The 17,436-nt window shown below is 47.3% G+C and overlaps 1 protein-coding gene across 5 annotated transcripts in view; it reads left to right on the top strand.

Moving 5' to 3' along the window:
* Window positions 1-17,436, top strand: part of RASGEF1C (RasGEF domain family member 1C) — a 107,716-nt gene that overhangs the window by 16,150 nt on the left and 74,130 nt on the right. Inside the window, exon 2 of one of the 5 annotated variants that reach the window (XM_035290732.3) lies at window positions 16,284-16,708. The exons of the other annotated variants lie outside the window; for them this stretch is intronic. Within the exon in view, the coding sequence (XP_035146623.1) occupies window positions 16,616-16,708 (93 nt within the window). The 5' untranslated portion in view covers window positions 16,284-16,615. The remainder of the gene's footprint in view (window positions 1-16,283; window positions 16,709-17,436) is intronic. 5 annotated transcript variants of the gene reach the window in all.

The following is a 17,436-nucleotide window of genomic DNA, read 5'->3' on the forward strand; positions in this document are numbered from 1 at the left end:
TTTAATCTACTTTTTCAAAATAGTTTCGCCTCTTCTAGTTCTTTGCACTTTGAAATAAGTTTTAGATCATCTTATCAATTTCTAAAGTCTATAGATCCCTTTGAGAAAATTGACATCTTAATAATACTGAGTTTTCTGACCCACAGACACTTACCTACATGTTTGATTTCTCTCAGCAGTATTTTGCAGCTTTCCATCTGCAGCTCTGTACATCTTTGCTCAGGTTTAGACTTGAGTATTTCATCTTTTATGTAGTATAAATAGTATTTTTAAATTTCCATTTCCGACATTTTGTTGCTGATATGTAGAAATACAAGTGATGCTACATATTGATCTCATATTTTGGAATCTTGATGGAATCACTTATTCATGATAGTGCTCCTGGTACAGATGCTTCAGAATTTTCTATACAGATGATCACATAATTTGCAGATAAAAACAGTTGTATTCCTTCTTTTTCAATCTGGATGCCTTTTGTTTCTTTTTCTTGCCTTATGATACTAGACTGAAGCTCCCATACAGTGTTGAATACAAGTACTGAAAGTGGATCACTGGGTGTCCGTGAACATAAGGATGGCAACAGTAGACACTGGGGACCACTAGAGAGGGAGAGAAGGAGGAAGACAAGGGTTTGTACTCCATACCTCAGCATCATGCCATATACCCATGTAACAGACCTGCACATGTACCCTCTAAAATAAACGTTGAAATTTTAAAAGGAAGGAAATGGATCACCTTGACTTTTCCTGATCTTAGAGAGAAGGCATTCCAGTTTTCACTGTTAAGTATGATGTAAGCTGCAGGTTTCTCACAGATGCCTTTTATCTGGTTGGGAAACTACTCTTCTATTATTAGTTGCCTGAGAGTTTGGGAATGGATTTTGGACTTTGTTAATGCTTTCTCATGTCTATGAGATGATCATGTGGTTTTTCCTTCAGTCTATTAATATAATAAATTACAAAGTTTCTGTAACCACAGCCTCTGTCTGATTCTAAAACATTTTCATCATCCCCAAAGAACATTTCATACTCATTAAGCTGTTACTCACTACTCCCTACTTCCCGCGTGTCAGCCCACAGCTTGTGTTCTTTCTCTATGGATATACCTATTCTGGATATTTCATATAAATGTAATCTTGTGGCATGTGGCCTTTCATGTCAAGCAGCTTTCACATAATATAATGTTTCTGAGGTTCATTTATGTGGTGACATGTATCTGTACTTGATTCCTTTTGTGGCTGAATATATTATCGTATGTCTGTATCACAGTTATTTATCCATGCATCTGTTGATGGACATGTGGGCTGTTTCCCCCTTTTGGCTATTGAAGATAGTCCTGCTATGAACACTCATGTACAGGAATTTGTTCAAGGATCCGTTTTCAGTTATTTGGGGCATGTAACTGGGAGTAGAATTGCAAGGTCATTTAGTAATGCCATAATTTACTTTTTGAGGAACGGTCAAACTGTCCTTTCACATTCCCTCCAGCAACACAAAAGGTTTCCAGTTTCTCCACATCCTTGTCAACACTTATTATTTTCTGTTTTGTTGATTATGGCCATCCTAGTGGGTGTAAAGTGGTATTTCACTGTGCTTCTGATGTGTATTTTTCTAATGACTAATGATGTGGAATATCTTTTTATATTCTTCTTGGCCACTTGTATATCTCTTTTGGGGAAATGTCTATTCAAGTCTTTTCCCTGCTTCTTAAAATTGGCTTATTTGTATTTTCTTTGTTATAGGAGTTATTTAAATATTCAGAATACTAGACTCTTATGGACATATAAATTTGTGAATATCTTTCCATTTATTTTTTCTTTAATTTCTCTTAAATAACATTTTATAGTTTTCAGTGTGCAAGTCTTTCTCCTTTTGGTTAATTTTTTCCCATTTTGTAGTTTATCTTTTCACTTTCTTTATAATGTCCTTTGATGTACGAAGCTTTTAAATTTTGATGAAGTCTACCTTTTCTGTTTTTTTCTTTTGTTTCTCACACTTTTGGGATTGTATCCATTGCCAAATACATGTTACCCCTCAGGTTTTCTCCTGAGAGTTTTATAGTTTCAGTTCATATATACAGGTCTCTGATCCATTTTGAATTAATAATTATATATGGTAAGAGGTAGGGGTCCAATTTTATTTTTTTGCATATGATTTTCAGTTGTCCCAGCACCAAAGAGACTGTTCTTTCCCTCATTCAATTAATTATGTTGGCTCCCTCTTCAAAAATCAGCTGGTCAGTACCACACTGTTTTGATTTTTTTTTTTTTTTTTTTTTTTTTGAGACGGAGTTTCGCTCTTGCTCCCCAGGCTGGAGTGCAATGGCGCAATCCCGGCTTACTGCAACCTCCGACTCCTGGGTTCAGGCAATTCTCCTGCCTTAGCCTCCCGAGTAGCTGGGATTACAGGCATGTGCCACCGTGCCCAGCTAATTTTTTGTATTTTTGGTAGAGATGGGGTTCCACCATGTTGACCGGGATGGTTTCGATCTCTTGACCTCGTGATCCACCCGCCTCGGCCTCCCAAAGTGCTGGGATTACAGGCTTGAGCCACCGTGCCCGGCCCACACTGTTTTGATTACCGTAACTTTGTAGTAGGTTTTGAAATCAGGAAGTATGAATCTTCCAACTTTGTTCTTTTTTTAAAATTGTTTTGGCTAGTTAGGGACCCATGCAATTCCATATGTATTTTAGGATAGGTTTTTGGCAGGGGGATGGTTATTTTGTTTTTTGTTTTTTGAGACTGAGTCTCTAGCACCCAGGCTGGATTGCAGTGGCATGATCTTGGCTCACTGCAACCTCCACTTTCCACCTCAACCTCCTGAGTAGTTGGGACTACAGGCATGTGCCTCTGCACTCAGCTAATTTTTATTTATCTAGTAGAGATGGGGTTTCACTGTGTTGGCCAGGCTAGCCTTGAACTCCTGACCTCAACTGATTGAATCTGCCTCGGCCTCCCAAAGTGCTGGGATTATAGGCATGAGCCACTGCACCTGGCCAGAATGAGTATTTTGATTTCTGCAAAAAAAGGCTGTTGGAATCTTGCTAGAAATTGCATTGAATCTGTAAATCATTTTTATTAGTATGCCATGTTTACCATATGAAATCTTAGACCCCATGAACACAAATGTCTTTCCATTTATTTAGACTTTCTTTAATTTATTGTAAATAATATTTTATAGTTTTCAGTCTGCAGGTCTTTCTCCTCTTGGTTAAATTTATTCCTAGATATTTTATTCTTTTAGATGCTACTATAAATATAATTGTTTTAATTCATTTTTCAGAGCACTAATAGATGATATGTAGAAATACAGTTAACATTTGTGTGTTGATCTTGTATCCTGCAACTTTGCTGAATTTGTTTTTTAGCTCTAATAGTTTCTTTGTCATTTCTGTTAACCATCAGGTATTAAACTTGCTGCATATCTTGAGATATCTTGAGATTCTGCATGTCTTGTAAAGAGATGGGATGTACATTTGTGTGTGATGTTGGATAGTCATCCACGCTCAGTTTGGACCATTGGAAGAACTTAGCGTCACACACAAATGGGGCTAGTCCTGCGCTTAGAATAGGGCCTGTCAGCCCACTTTAGAAGAGCCCGGGTTGGTGAGCATTTAGAGGGAAACAAGGCAGACCTCTGAACCAACAATAAGTCTCTCTGAGCAGAGACCCCTTTGTTCTTGTTACCCACCCGTATGGACTTGGGATCAATCTTGCCAAATATTTGGAGAAATTAATGTGGCTTTAAGAGACCTGCATTTTTATATTTTACTAGTAAATAAAAGTGTTCAATTGGTATCTGTCCTTGAAACTTAAAAAAAAATTCTTTAGAATTTTGTATATGTGGGATGCCACCTGTGAATAGAGATTGTTTTACTACTTCCTTTTAATTTGAATGCCATTTATTTCTTTTTCTTGCCTAATTGCTCTAGTTAGAACATCTAGTACAATGTTGAATAGCAGTGGTAAAAGCGAGCATTCTTGTCTTATTCTTTTCTCTTCTTTTTTTAGATTAGGTCTGGCTCTGTCACCCAGGCTGGAATGCAGTGGTGTGATCTTGGTCCACTGCCTCCTCAACCTCCCAGGCTCAATCTGTCTGTCCACCTAGTCTCTCAAGTAGCTGGGACCACAAGTGTGCACCACCATGCCTAGATAATTTTTGTATTTTTTGGAGAGACAGGGTCTTGCCATGTGGCCCAGGCTGGTCTTGAAGTACTAGACTCAAATGATCCATCCACTTCAGCCTCCCAAAGTGCTGGGTTTATAGATATGAACCACCACTTGGCCTTGTCTTGTTCTTTATGAGAAGATTTTTAACTACAGTTTAAATTTCTTTGATAGGTATAGACATTCAGGTTATCTATTTTTTCTGAGATTTGGTAGTTTGTATCATTTTAATAATTTTTGCATGTCATCTAAATTGTCAATTGATTGGCGTAAAGTTGTCCATGATACTTTCTTATTATCCTTTTAATATCTTTATTTACTTACTGATTTTTATTTATTTATTTATTTGAGATGGAGTTTTGCTCTTGTCATCCAGGCTGGAGTGCAATGGCACAATCATGGTAAAGGTGATTCTCCTGGCTCAGCCTCCCGAGTAGCTGGGATTATAGGCACATGCCACCATGCCTGGCTAACTTTTTCATTTTTAGTAGAGACGGGATTTCACCATGTTGGCCAGGGTGACCTTAAACTCCTGACCTCAGGTGATCTGCCCACCTTGGCCTCCAAAAGTACTGGGATTACAGGCGTGAGCCACTGCACCCAGCCTCCTTTTAATATCTTTAGAACTTCAGGAATATTACCTTTCTCATTTGTGATATTGGTAATTTGTATATCCTTTTTTCCCAACTAGTCGGACTAGAGGTTTATTATATATTTTTTTATCTTCACAGAGAACCAGCTTTTAGTTTTATTGTTCTGCTTTATTGGTTTTCTTCTGAACCCCACTGATCACTGCTCTGAATATTATAATTTCCTTTCTTCTGCTTACTTTAGGTTTCATTTGCTTTTCTTGTTTTTGTTTCTTAAGGTGGAAGCTAAGAATGATTTGAGATATAACTTTTTCTAATATACGCGTTTTACTATTATAAATTTCCCTGTAAGTACTGCTTTACCTGTATCCCACATACTATGATAGGTTGTGTTTTCATTTTTCTTCAGGTCCAAATACTTTTTGGCTCCCTTTTATTATTTTTTCTTTCACCCATACATTATTTGATAATGTATTATTATTTAGTTTCTGCCTTGTTCATGATATCTAATTTAATTCCTTTGTGGTAAAAGAACATATTTTCTGTGACTTGAGTCCATCCTTTTTAATTTACTGAGACATGTTTTTATGATCCAGAATACAATCTATCTTATTAAATATACATTTGAAATGCATATGAGTTCTGCTGTTGTTGTGTGAAGGGTTTTATAAATAGCAATCAGGTTATGTTCTTTGGTAATGTTGTTTAAATGTTCTGTATCCTTCATGATTTTCTGTCTGCTTCTTTTATCCATTATTGAGAAATGAATGATAAAAATCTCAACTACAATTGTGGATTTGCTTATTCTCTCAGTTCTATCAGTTCTTGCCTCATGTATTTTGAAGCTCTGTTATTAGGTGACTACATACTTAAGATGGTTACATCATCTTTATGGATGACCCCTTTGTCATTATGAAATGGCCTTCTTTATTATTATTTGATATGCAATCTATTCTGATAATAATATAGATAAAATAATTATAATATAGACGTACCAGCTCTCTTTTCTTTTCTCATCGTTTCACTTTTAATCTATTTATGTCTTCATATTTAAAATTGGGTTCTTGTAGACAGCATTTATGTGGTTCTTGCTTTCATATCCAATATGAAAATCTCTGCCTTTTAATTGGATTGTTTACAACATTTACATTTAATGTGATTATTGATAGTGTTGGATTTAAATTAACCACCTTGCTATATATGTGTGTGTGTGTGTGTGTGTGTATTTTTTTTTGAGATGGAGTCTTGCTCTGTTGCCAAGGAGTGCAGTGGTGCAATCTTGGCTCACTGCAACCTCCATCTCCCAGGTTCAAGTGATTCTTGTTCCTCAGCCTCCCGAGTCACTGGAATTACAGGTGTTTGCCACCATGCCTGGCTAATTTTTGCACTTTTAGTAGAGATGGGGTTTCACCATGTTGACCAGGCTGGTCTCGAACTCCTGACCTCAAGAGATCCACCTGCCTCAGCCTCCCAAAGTGATGGGATTACAGGCATGAGCCACCACGCCCAGCCTGATATTTATTTTTTATTTGTTTCATATGTTCTTCCTTTTATCTTTTTTCTGACTTATTTTGAATTAATTGGATGTTTTTTATGATCCTATGTTATGTCCTTTGTTGATTTTTAAGCTATACACCTTTGCTGTGTTATTTTAGTGCTTAATATAGGAATCATTCATTGTATTACTTTTCTGTGGCTACCCAAAATATTAAAACGATTTTGGTAATGTAAAACACAGATTTATTATTTTAGAGTTTTCATGAGTCAGGTGCCTAGGGAAAGCTTGGTTGGGTTCTCCCCTCAGGGTCTCACAAGTGTGGGACTGAGTTCTCATATGTATTTTAATGCCTTCTTCCAAGCTCATGCCGTTAGTGGCAGAATTTATCTCCTTGCAGCCATAGGGCTCGTGGCGGCTTGCTTCTTCAAGACCATCAGGAAAGTCTCTGATGCAAGTATCTGACCTTTTTTTTTTTTTTTAATTTTTTATTGGATTATAGGTTTTGGGGTACATGAGCAGAGCATGCAAGACAGTTGCGTAGGTACACACATGGCAGTGTGCTTTGCTTTTCTTCTCCCCTTCACCCACATTTGGCATTTCTCCCAAGGCTATCCCTCCCCACCTCCCCCTCCCACTGGCCCTCCCCTTTTCCCCCCAATAGACCCCAGTGTTTAGTACTCCCCTTTCTGTGTCCATGTGTTCTCATTTTTCATCACCCACCTATGAGCGAGGATATGCGGTGTTTCATTTTCTGTTCTTGTGTCAGTTTGCTAAGGATGATGTTTTCCAGATTCATCCATGTCCCTACAAACGACACAAACTCATCATTTCTGATTGCTGCATAATATTCCATGGTGTATATGTGCCACATTTTTCCAATCCAGTCTATGCAAATCAAAACCACATTGAGATACCATCTCACGCCAGTTAGAATGGCGATCATTAAAAAATCTGGAGACAACAGATGCTGGAGAGGATGTGGAGAAAAAGGAACACTTTTACACTGTTGGTGGGAGTGTAAATTAGTTTAACCATTGTGGAAGACAGTGTGGCGATTCCTCAAGGCCTTAGAAATAGAAATTCCATTTGACCCAGCAATTCCATTACTGGGTATATATCCAAAAGACTATAAATCGTTCTAGTATCTGACCTTTTTTAAAAAAAAAGCTTACCTGTTTAGGTTAAGCTCATGTGGCATAATTTCCTTTTTGATGATCTCAAAGTCAATTGATTACAGGCCTTACTTAAATTTGCAAAACTTCCTTCATCTTTGCCATATAACTTAACCTAATCACAGGAGTGACATCCATCATGTTCACAGTCTTACCTATACCTAAGAGGAGAGGGGATTCTATGGGGTGTGTACACCAGGAGGTAGGAATCTGGGGGCCACCTGAGAACTGTTCCCACCACCACATCTTGATCCCATTCTCCCTCCAGGTGATAGTGTGCTGCAGCACGTCTGGCCTGAAGCCTCCTGCCAATCACTTCCATGCTCTACTCTCAGCATTGTGCTTATGTCACTTTAGGGCTACCTTAACAAAGTGTCACAAACTGGGGTGGCTTAAAACAGCAGAAATGTATTCTCTCATTTGGAGTTCAGGAGTCCAGAAATCCAGGGTGTTGGCAGGCCACATTCCCTCTGAACCCAAGAGGAGAACCCTTCCCTGCCTGTTCCCAGCTTCCAGTGCCTTGTTAGAAATCTTTTGCATTCCTTGGCTTGAAGCCACATCACTCCAGTCTCTGCCCTCACTGTCACATGGTGCTCTTCCTGTGTGCCCACGTCTTCTAAGGACATTGGTCATCTTGGATTAGGAGTCCACTCCACTCTACTCCAGTGTGGCCTCCTCTTAACTCATTACATTTGCAGGGACCCTATTTCCAAATAAGGCCTCATGTGGAGGTATTGGCGATGAGGACTTCCATCATCTGTTTAGGAGGAACACAGTCCAACCACAACAATGCTGTTGTCATACATCTCATTTCCACATATTTATGAACCCCATTTTACAGTGTTATTTTTGCTTTAAACACTCAATTATGTTTTAAAGGCATTTCTATGAGAATTTTTAAAGTCTTTATGTTTATCTGGTAGCTGCCATTTCCTGTGTCCCTGATCCCCGTGGGACTGCAGCCAAGCAGGCCTGGCACATCCTGGGGAGGTACCGTCTGACTGCGAGTGATGGGGGGCAGAGCCCTGGGCTAGTTGTCCACAGCTATGTGGGGACCGCAGCCATGTGGGGTCCCTGTTCATCTTATTGCTCCTGCATATAGGACGGGTACCCACCTGGCCATGATGCATTTCAGGTTTCATTTGAACAGTGATAGTGCCCTGCGTGGTGATCCCTCGAATTTTGGGTTTCGTTTTGACAGTACCCTACACGGGGATCTCCCTTGGTGTTTCCTTGCAATTGAAATTAAGGGGTTAGTGAGTGAAGATGAGCACAGGAGGACTTTTCAGGGTCTGAAAATGTTCTCCTTCTGAATCTGGGTGCTGGTTCACTTGGGAGGTTTCATCTAGCTGCACATTTCAAGTATGTGTGCTTTTCAGAATATAGATTATACTCCAATAAAAAGGTAAACAACACAACCACACCAATGATGGCTAAAAAGAGAAGCACCAGGAGGCACCAGGGCCCCTGCTCGTGGCAATGAGTTTGGCTGTTCCTTGGGCAGGAGCCAAGCCCTGGGGTGCTCCCACTGGTGGGCAGTCTGGGGCAGTGACTTCACTCCCTGCACCTCTGGGCAGGGACCTTGGACTCAGGAGCAATGACGTCTCTGAAAGGACCCTGCAAAGTGAGGTACACATAACAGACTCTGCAAACTGTAAAGTACTGTGCACATGTCAGACTGCAAACTAATTTGGTGCACTGGCCAGTTTGTCTTCTGACTGCTTTGGGTCTTGGAGCTTATCTCAAACAGCAGCAGCAGTGGCACTGGATTTAGGAAAGAGGTGGCTTCATGGCTGTGATAAATCTGACAGCAGCGGCCAGGCCATCCGTTCTGCCAGCTTCCATGTCAACAGCTGACTTGGAGTCAATCAGACCTGCTCTTTGTGGAACACAAGCGTGTCCTAAGTGGTTCTACTTGTTATTACCTCCGCAGACTGAGAGTGGCTGGAGAGAGAGGCGGCTGTGCCTGTGTGTAATTGGCTGCTGGCTTTTCCCCCAGCGCTGCTGGTGGATATGCTGCAGGCAGCGTCAGCAGGCCACTTCCTCCCGGGGTTGGGGTGGCCCTGGCCTGCCCCCGCCTGGCCTGCAGCTCCAACACTGCACTCCACCTCCTCTCTGCCCTCTGGCCTGGTCTTTCCTTTCCTTTTTGCTTTTCTGTTGGTAAAAGTAATAAAAACTCACTGAAGGACGCAAAGCCAGAAATATAGAGAAGGTAAAGGAGGAAACTGATACCTCTCACAACCCCAGTTCCATATCATGCGTCCTCTATCCTTTAATGTAAACGACTTACCTCTGGGTACATGGAGATATACATTTTTCTTCCACAAAGATCCATTCCTCCGAAGCATAGCATGCATTGTTTGGCTTCTTTCCTTTAGCAGCTCAGCTTCTTCCTCAGGGTCCCTTCTGGTATTCCTTTAGTAGAGACCACTGTTTGCCTTCCTGGCGCCCTGTTGGCAAGATGTGTCTCCTCCCCGGCCTCTCAGCAGTGTGGGAGCCTCCTCGCCCTGGCATGTGCTGTATTGATCACTGCTTTCTTGCTGGATTAGCTCCTTAGGGTGATTGCTGGGTCTGAGGTCAAAAGCGTTGGTGCAGGCTGGCTTCTGCCTTCACGCCCCTGTCCTAGGTTGGTCCGCTCAGCACACCATGGGCTCCCTGGGCTCCTCCCCTCCCTTTGCACCCCTGGCCCACCCATCAGCCCTTCTCTCTTGAAATGCTGCCCTCTGAGCTTCCAAGCCCCCTCCCGTCCCTGGGCTTCCTGCTGCTCTTACCTCCCACCACCCCCTGCTCCTGCAGCCTCCCTCATCTCAGGCAAGTCACCCAGGTGGGTCAAGCACAAACCCCAGGAGCTGAGTGCTCCCTTTATGTCAGTAGTCCCCTCCTCCATCCAAACATCAGCTTGGCCCACACTTGCCACCCTCCCAATCTGTGCAAAATGTAGCCCAGCTCATTCCAGACCTACAACTCTGCCTCTAGCCCCAGCCCGTTCTTCACTCAGCAGGCAGAGATGCTCTGGGGCTATCCCATGGTCCTAAACCCACCTCCTCCCTGCCCTAGGCCCCATGGTGTGGGGTCTTCCTCATCCTGCTTCAGCCCTCAGAACTTGCTCTCCTTGGCTTGCTCCCTCCTCCCAGCCTTGGCACCTATGCCCGCCTCAGAACATTCTCCAGTCCCTCCTGCTGTTGAGTTTTAGACCAGAGGTCTCTCCGACATATCAGCCTGGGGTGCATCAGGCCCTTTTACAAATGAGGCTGTCTGAGGAAAGTGACGCCCCAGGGCCTCATGGCCAGTAAGGACCCACCCACACCTGCCCTCTGGTTAGCCTGCATGGACAGCCGGTGAACCTCACACCAGCTGGTGATGCCACACTTCAGAGCCTGGGGTGTTAGGTTCTCTCTATTGCAAGTGCAGAAACCCAACTCAGACTTACGGACTCAGAAAACATGTTTGCTTCTGTAAATAAAAAGCCCTAGGATGGCCAGGTGCGGTGACTCACACCTGTAATCCCAGCACTTTGGGAGGCTGAGGCGGGCAGATTACTTGAAGACCAGACTGGTCAACATGGTGAAACCTCACTCTATGAAAAATACAAAAATTAGCTGGATGTGGTGACACATCCCTGTAGTACCAGCTACTCAGGAGACTGAGGCAGGAGAATTGCTTAAATTCAGGAGGCGAAGATTGCAGTGAGCCGAGATCATGCCACTGTACTCCAGCCTAGATGACAGAATGAAACTCATCTCAAGAAAAAAAAAACGGCCCAGGGTGGGCTTCAGGCATGGCTGAATGTAGGACTTGGTCTTAGTCTCTGTGACTCTTGGCTCTACTTCCTCCACATGGGCTCCTTTCACAAGAAAGGCCACACCAGCTCCACACTTACTTTCTGTCCTTACCCTGCCCTAAGCAGAGAGAGAGGCTCTGCTCAGACAGTTCAAATAAATGTCCCTAGAACTAAGTCTGGTGGCCCACTCAGGTGACATGCCTGACCACGGATTTATCCCAGAGGCCAAGGAGGTGAAAGGCACTGAATGGCTGGGCCTGGATCACATGCTATCCCAAACCATCACAGACCAAAGCAACTCCTTCCCCAAGTGGCACCAGGGCCATGTCCTCCTGCCACGGGCAAGCGAGGGAAGACAAATGGGTTCTGTTGTCAGAGGGAAGAACAGATGCTGGGCAGACAGAAGCCACAGAGGCCATGACCTTGGACAGCTGCAGCTGGGCTAAGCCCTGGCAGGGGACCCAGAAGGAAGCCCAGGTCTCCCTCCAGCACAACAGGGCTCATGGCATGCCGGCTCTGCCCTGCCCGTGGACTGCTGTGGCCCAGCCGGGCAGATCATGCAGGCACTCACCTGAGGGCTTTTGCTGGGGCTGCTGGGACTAAGGAAGGTTACAAATGGAGCTGAGGGACAGATTGCATCTTTGGGGAAGCTGCTGGGTGAGCCAGGCAGGCCAGCCCCTTCACTGCATAGCGAGGTAGGGCCAGAAAGGGAAAGCATCCCCTGGCTGCTGGGCTGAGGGGCTGATGTGCAGATGGTTTGAATCACCTATGGGGTTCGACGTTTCTGGAAGTAGCCCAGCCGGCCCCCCCATCCCGCTGACCCTCATCTAGCCCTTCCATCAGGCTCTTAGAGTCTCACCTCACCCTGGTCCTCCTCTGGGAGGTTGGCCAAGGTGGGGCAAGAGTTGGAGACCAGGCCCAGGGACCCTGTCTTGGGCTGTGCAGAAGCCAGGAGGAGATGTGGGCCCAACCCTGACCGCTAACCCTGACCGCTAGCACCACAGAGCAGTCATGCTTTCATATCCTCTGCTGCAGCTGAGTCTTTTCTGGACAAAAGTATTAGCCCTGGAAAACCAAGGCCCTGTGTTACCTGAGTGGTATGGAATGAGCCTTTTCCCCATACCTGGTCCTGGGAGGGGTAGGAGGGTGTGATGGGTAGTGCTGAGCCTGCCTCATGCAGACAGGTACTCAGCATGGCTGGGTCAAGTGCCCTCCTGAGGGTGCTCTGACTGCCAGAAGCCTGCAGGAGCAGGGAGGCCTGGGGCTAGGACCTCTGCCTCCAGGGCCCACCTGTTCTCTGGGAGGCATGGCCACCAGGGCTCAGGCCAAGGGACATTCGTCTAAGAGACCCCAAACCAGGAGTTCCTGAAGTCCATCCTACCCAACAGCCATGTGTCCTTGTCCCCTTGTGGCCAGCGATGTGGCCTCTTTGGGTTGGGCTAATGATTGAACACAGTAATGTCAGTGTCTCCAGCCATTATTAAGTGTTTCTTTTAATACATTTTTAAAGGCATATCACTAGCACACTGGAGTTCATAGATATTCTTGGCAGGGAGAAGTGGTCATCTTTAACTGTGGATTGATGTGGGGTACATGAGCATGTGAACAACACAGGGACTTCTCACGCCTGGGAAACATCCCACATGTGACCCTGGAGTGGCTCCTTCAACATGCACTGAAATGCAACATTCACGGCCTGAAGTCCTGAGCCCAAGGCCAGGCTCTTAGCGGGACTCGGGGGCTGCACACAGCAGGTGTGCCCAAGAAGCCCAAATCTGAGGCTTCTTCTCTGCTTGAAGGATATGGCCAGGAGGAACCTGAGTACCAGCAGGGCTGCAGAGGGGCTGGGGTGAGGCCCAGGCATCTGCATTTCCCAGAAGCTCCTCTGGTGTCTGAGGGCCTCTGAGCAAGTTGAGGGTGGGTGCGGGTGTCCAGTGCCTGCCTCTGCCCAGCCTCTCCCCAGCGCTGGGAGGCTCTGACCCTAGAGGCTAGGCCAGGCTGGCTTCTGGAAAGTTGACCATAGCCAAGTGATCTCTTACACAGGACTTGGGTTCTCACACCATCACTCCTGGTCTGGAATGTCTTTCAGGATAGCAGCTGGGTCTCTGGTGTGGAGCCCTGGGCAGCAGGTAGTGGCCTCTGGGGCCTTTCCCCACCTGAGCTGCCAGGGTCGCTCTGTGTGGAGACCTTCTCAAGTCTGAAGCAGAGTCCCTGTGCCTCGCAACCCTAAGCCCACTCTCAGAAGATGGTAAAGCCCAATGTCAGTTCAAGTCTGCAAGAGTGTGTGAGGCAGTCTCAAGACCTCATGTTCTAGCTGAGTGACATAGCACAGGTTGGTTCCTCTCTCTGAGCCTCAGTTTCCCTTTCAGGAAATGCAGATCACAGAACTTTGTGCGGCAATGTCAAGAGGGAACCATCATAATGGCGTGTTTATGATCTGTGCACATGCTGTCTGGGTGCTGGCTGTGGACCATGGCTTGGGGAGGGGATTGGACCCATGATTCCATGTGGAGCCACTGGCCTGGGGGTTCAGATGCACCCCCTCCACACACATTCGTGCACACACACACACACATGCACGTACACGCATCTCCCCAGCTTTTCTAGCAAGGGCCTTTTCTCTGCCTGCTAGAATTTTCTGAGGGAAGCCAGAGAAAACAGTATGTTTCTTTGTTTTATCATAAACTGATGACTTCATCTTCCCTCGTTCTTCCCAGAAAAGACGATGACGAATTTGTTAAAGTTTAGCTCTGAGAGCCTCCTCTTATAGCAAGAATGAGAAGTATTTAACTGGCTCCTTGCTTTTTGGAATTATTTTCAGATAAACAGTGTACCCGATGTCACCCAGCATTCATCAAGCCCACACCATGCCCCAGGGTCCAACTGGGCACTGAGTGTTTCTCTGGCACCCACCATCTCCAGGGGGAAGGAGCCCCTGAGAGCAGCAGCAACCTGCCCCAGGCCCTCCGCAGCAGGACCACACCTCCCCGACTTTTTGAGACTCCCACGTCTGGGCCCCCCACCCCTGAGCCTCCATGCTATGGATCACAATTAATGAAAAATTACACAGGTTTTACCCATTCCCCCAAATTTGAAATTTAGGGGAGAAATGAAATTCTTTTTTCAATTCTTATTTCTCTGTCATTTAAGATTTTCCAGACCTTGGAGAGACACATCTCCAGCTAGAAGGAAATGGCCCCAGGGAGTGATGTCCATGCAGCTGCTTCTGCCTCAACAGCTGGAGCCAGTGTGGGATCTGCCTTCCCCGCCTCAGAGTCCCCTTCATGCCCCATAACCTGAGAAGCCGCAGAGGCTTCGGTCCGGAGGCTGGGTAGCAGGCTTAGGCTGGGCAGGGGAACAGGTGATGGAGACAGTGAGATGGTGGCATCCCCAAGTCAAGGGGAGCCCTTGGCTCTGGCCAGCAAACAGTACCAGGCAAGAATGCAGGCCATGGGTAGCCAGCTCTTCTGAGCTTTCGCAGGAAGGCAGACAGTGCTGATTCTCCGGAAAGCCCCCAGTGCGTAAATAAGGCCAGCAAATTTGCAGTCTAAAAGGGCATTATGCAACCCATGCAGGACACCCAGGCCGCCTGTCAACTGCAGGTGACTTAACTGGAGCAGGCAGGAGAGCCAGGCAGGGTTTTGCAGGTCCTGCCAGGGAACAGAAGGGCCCCGAGGGCTGTGCTCAGCTGCCAGAGTCGGAGAGGGGCAGAGGAAAGGAAGATGCGTTGATCCTCAAAGTCTTGGCTGGCAGACTGGCAGGAAGGGGCAACCCAGAAGAGGGTAGAGCATGGGCAAAGGCATGGAGATGGGGAGCACAGGGAGGGGCATAGGGAGGTGGGGAGCACAGGGAGGGGCACAGGGAGATGGGGAGCACAGGGAGGCGGGGAGCACAGAGGGGCACAGGGAGGTGGGGAGCACAGGGAGGTGGGGAGCACAGGGAGGGGCACAGGGAGGTGGGGAGCACAGGGAGGCGGGGAGCACAGAGAGGGGCACAGGGAGCACAGAGAGGGGCACAGGGAGGTGGGGAGCACGGGAAGGTGGGGAGCACAGGGAGAGCACAGGGAGGTGGGGAGCACAGGAAGGTGGGGAGCACAGGGAATCTTCCTAGAGGTGGCATCTAAGGGATGAGGGAGCAGGTGGACAGGACCACCAGCCAACTGGGCATGCCAGGCCCTGAGTGCTTGTGCAGGCTTGGGACACCCAGTGGCTGCTGTTGCCCACTGTGCTCTCATCACAGGGAAGGTGGCCCTGCCTGTCTGCTCGGCCCACTTTTAGGTGAATCGGACTGGGTGGTGGGCAGGGCAGGACACACAGATCTATTTATATCTATTGAGACTGTTAAAACATTATTTTTATTTCTATGAATTTGAGGGTAGACATGTGGATTCCTTGCATGTTTGCAGGCCTTTAGCGTACCCACTGACCCCACCCCTGACCCAGTAGCCCACCTATAGCGTGGGTCTCATGAGCCCACTTTACAGATGTGGAAGCTAATACTCCAAAAGCTGAGGGGCCCACCCCCCGGGCCAGGCAGTGGAGAAGACCCCAGTTGGTCCAGACCTTGGCTGCCAAGCAGATCCAGCCTCACATGCTTACCTCCCAAGATCACGCTTTGAATCAGCTCCCAGAAGGCTCAGGGGAAAACAAAGTGTTTATTTTTGCTACACGTTCACTGTTCTCTAGAGCGCCGAAGAGGTGTTTGTCAGGAGGTGTGGGTGACGCATGCAGTCACTTGGAGACAGAATTGGCTATTTTTGCCCTAAACGCCGGCGTCTCTGCACGATGCCTCCTGCAATGATGCAGGTGTGCAGGCAGCTCAGGCTGACCTGTGGGGGACAGGCTGGGGCCCAGCGACTGAGTGAGTGCGAGTGCTGTGGAGGCCTGCCCTGGAACAGACAGTCCATACATGTGACAGTTATTTCAGCACATCCCTTGGCCTAAGAGTTGGGCTCTGAGGGCACTGGGGTGCTTGTCACTGCACTGTCTCCTGTCCTCTCATGGGTGGGTTGGATTCTCCAGGCAGTAGAAGGAGGACCGTGGTCCTCATTCATGTCCGTTTTTCACCCATTTTCAGGTCTGAACACGAGGCCACTGCTGAGGACTCTGAAGTTAGCAGTTTAGGGCCTGCCCTCCCCTCCCCAGAAGCAGGTCACACTTCTTCCAGATCCTCTGAAACAGAAAGTCCCAGGCTCCTACAGCTGTGGAGTCTCAAATCCTAAGCTTCTGAGGTCAATTTTCCTCCCTGTTCTCCCCTGGCTTCTCCCTTTCTGAAGATGTGAAGCCCGAGGGGTTCCCACCCCTGGGCTGGGGGAAGGCCACAGGTGCCTGCATGGGGAAGCCCGGCCACGTCTCAGTGTGGTCCGAGTCCTGCAACTCTGGCTGCATTTTCTGACCTGGGCCGTCTGCATGCTTTCCGGGATTCAGGGACCCCAGTTTGGAGCAGCAGTGCCAACAACCCCTCCTCTCCACTCTCCAGGCAGGGAGAGGCCCCCAGGCAAGGTAAGGATTGGGGACGGGGGACAGGAGCAGGGACCCCCGACTGTGGGCAGACCCACAGATGCCACCATGTTCTGACTTTGGCCCTGAAGACAAGCGGAGTGGGACGGGGGTGTGCCATAATACACCTGTAAAGCCCTTTTGTCTGGGGCAGAGAGGGGCTCCAAGGCACGTGGCCAGGCAGGCAGGCCCAGGAGGGAGAGGTCTGGTGGCCCCATGCAGGACAGGGGTAAATGGGGAGCACTGCTGTGGGGGCTGATATGGCTCACGACTGCAGCCCTGGGGGCTGCAGGGACCTCTCGAAGGTTTGATGGGAGAGGAAACCAGATGGTGACTTTGGCAGGTATCAGGAGGGCAGTGAGCCTGGCCAGGGCGGTGGTTCTGGCGGGGCAGGTGAGGACCAGGCAGCAGCTGTGTAACATGGAGGTTGGAAGGATGGTCCCCTTGGCTGGGGGTTGGGGAGTTGAATGAGACTGCTACAGCTTGCATCCCCAGTCCGGCTGGCTTCACACATCTCAGTGGCAAGTGGGATTTCCACACAGAGCCTGATATTCATTCTCATGGTAAATAGGACCCTTGTTTTCTCCCTCACAGAACAGGCCCGCGCCCCCCCTGCAGCTGCTTGCTGTCTGGCTGGCAGCCCTGCAGTAGCAGCCGGGTCACCGCTGTCAGCCTCAGCCCTGACCAGGGCCCCCGTGAGCTCTTGGCCCCGCCCCTGCTGCCTGGCTTGG

Source organism: Callithrix jacchus, chromosome 2, assembly GCF_049354715.1.
Source record: "Callithrix jacchus isolate 240 chromosome 2, calJac240_pri, whole genome shotgun sequence".
Lineage (NCBI taxonomy): Eukaryota > Metazoa > Chordata > Mammalia > Primates > Cebidae > Callithrix > Callithrix jacchus.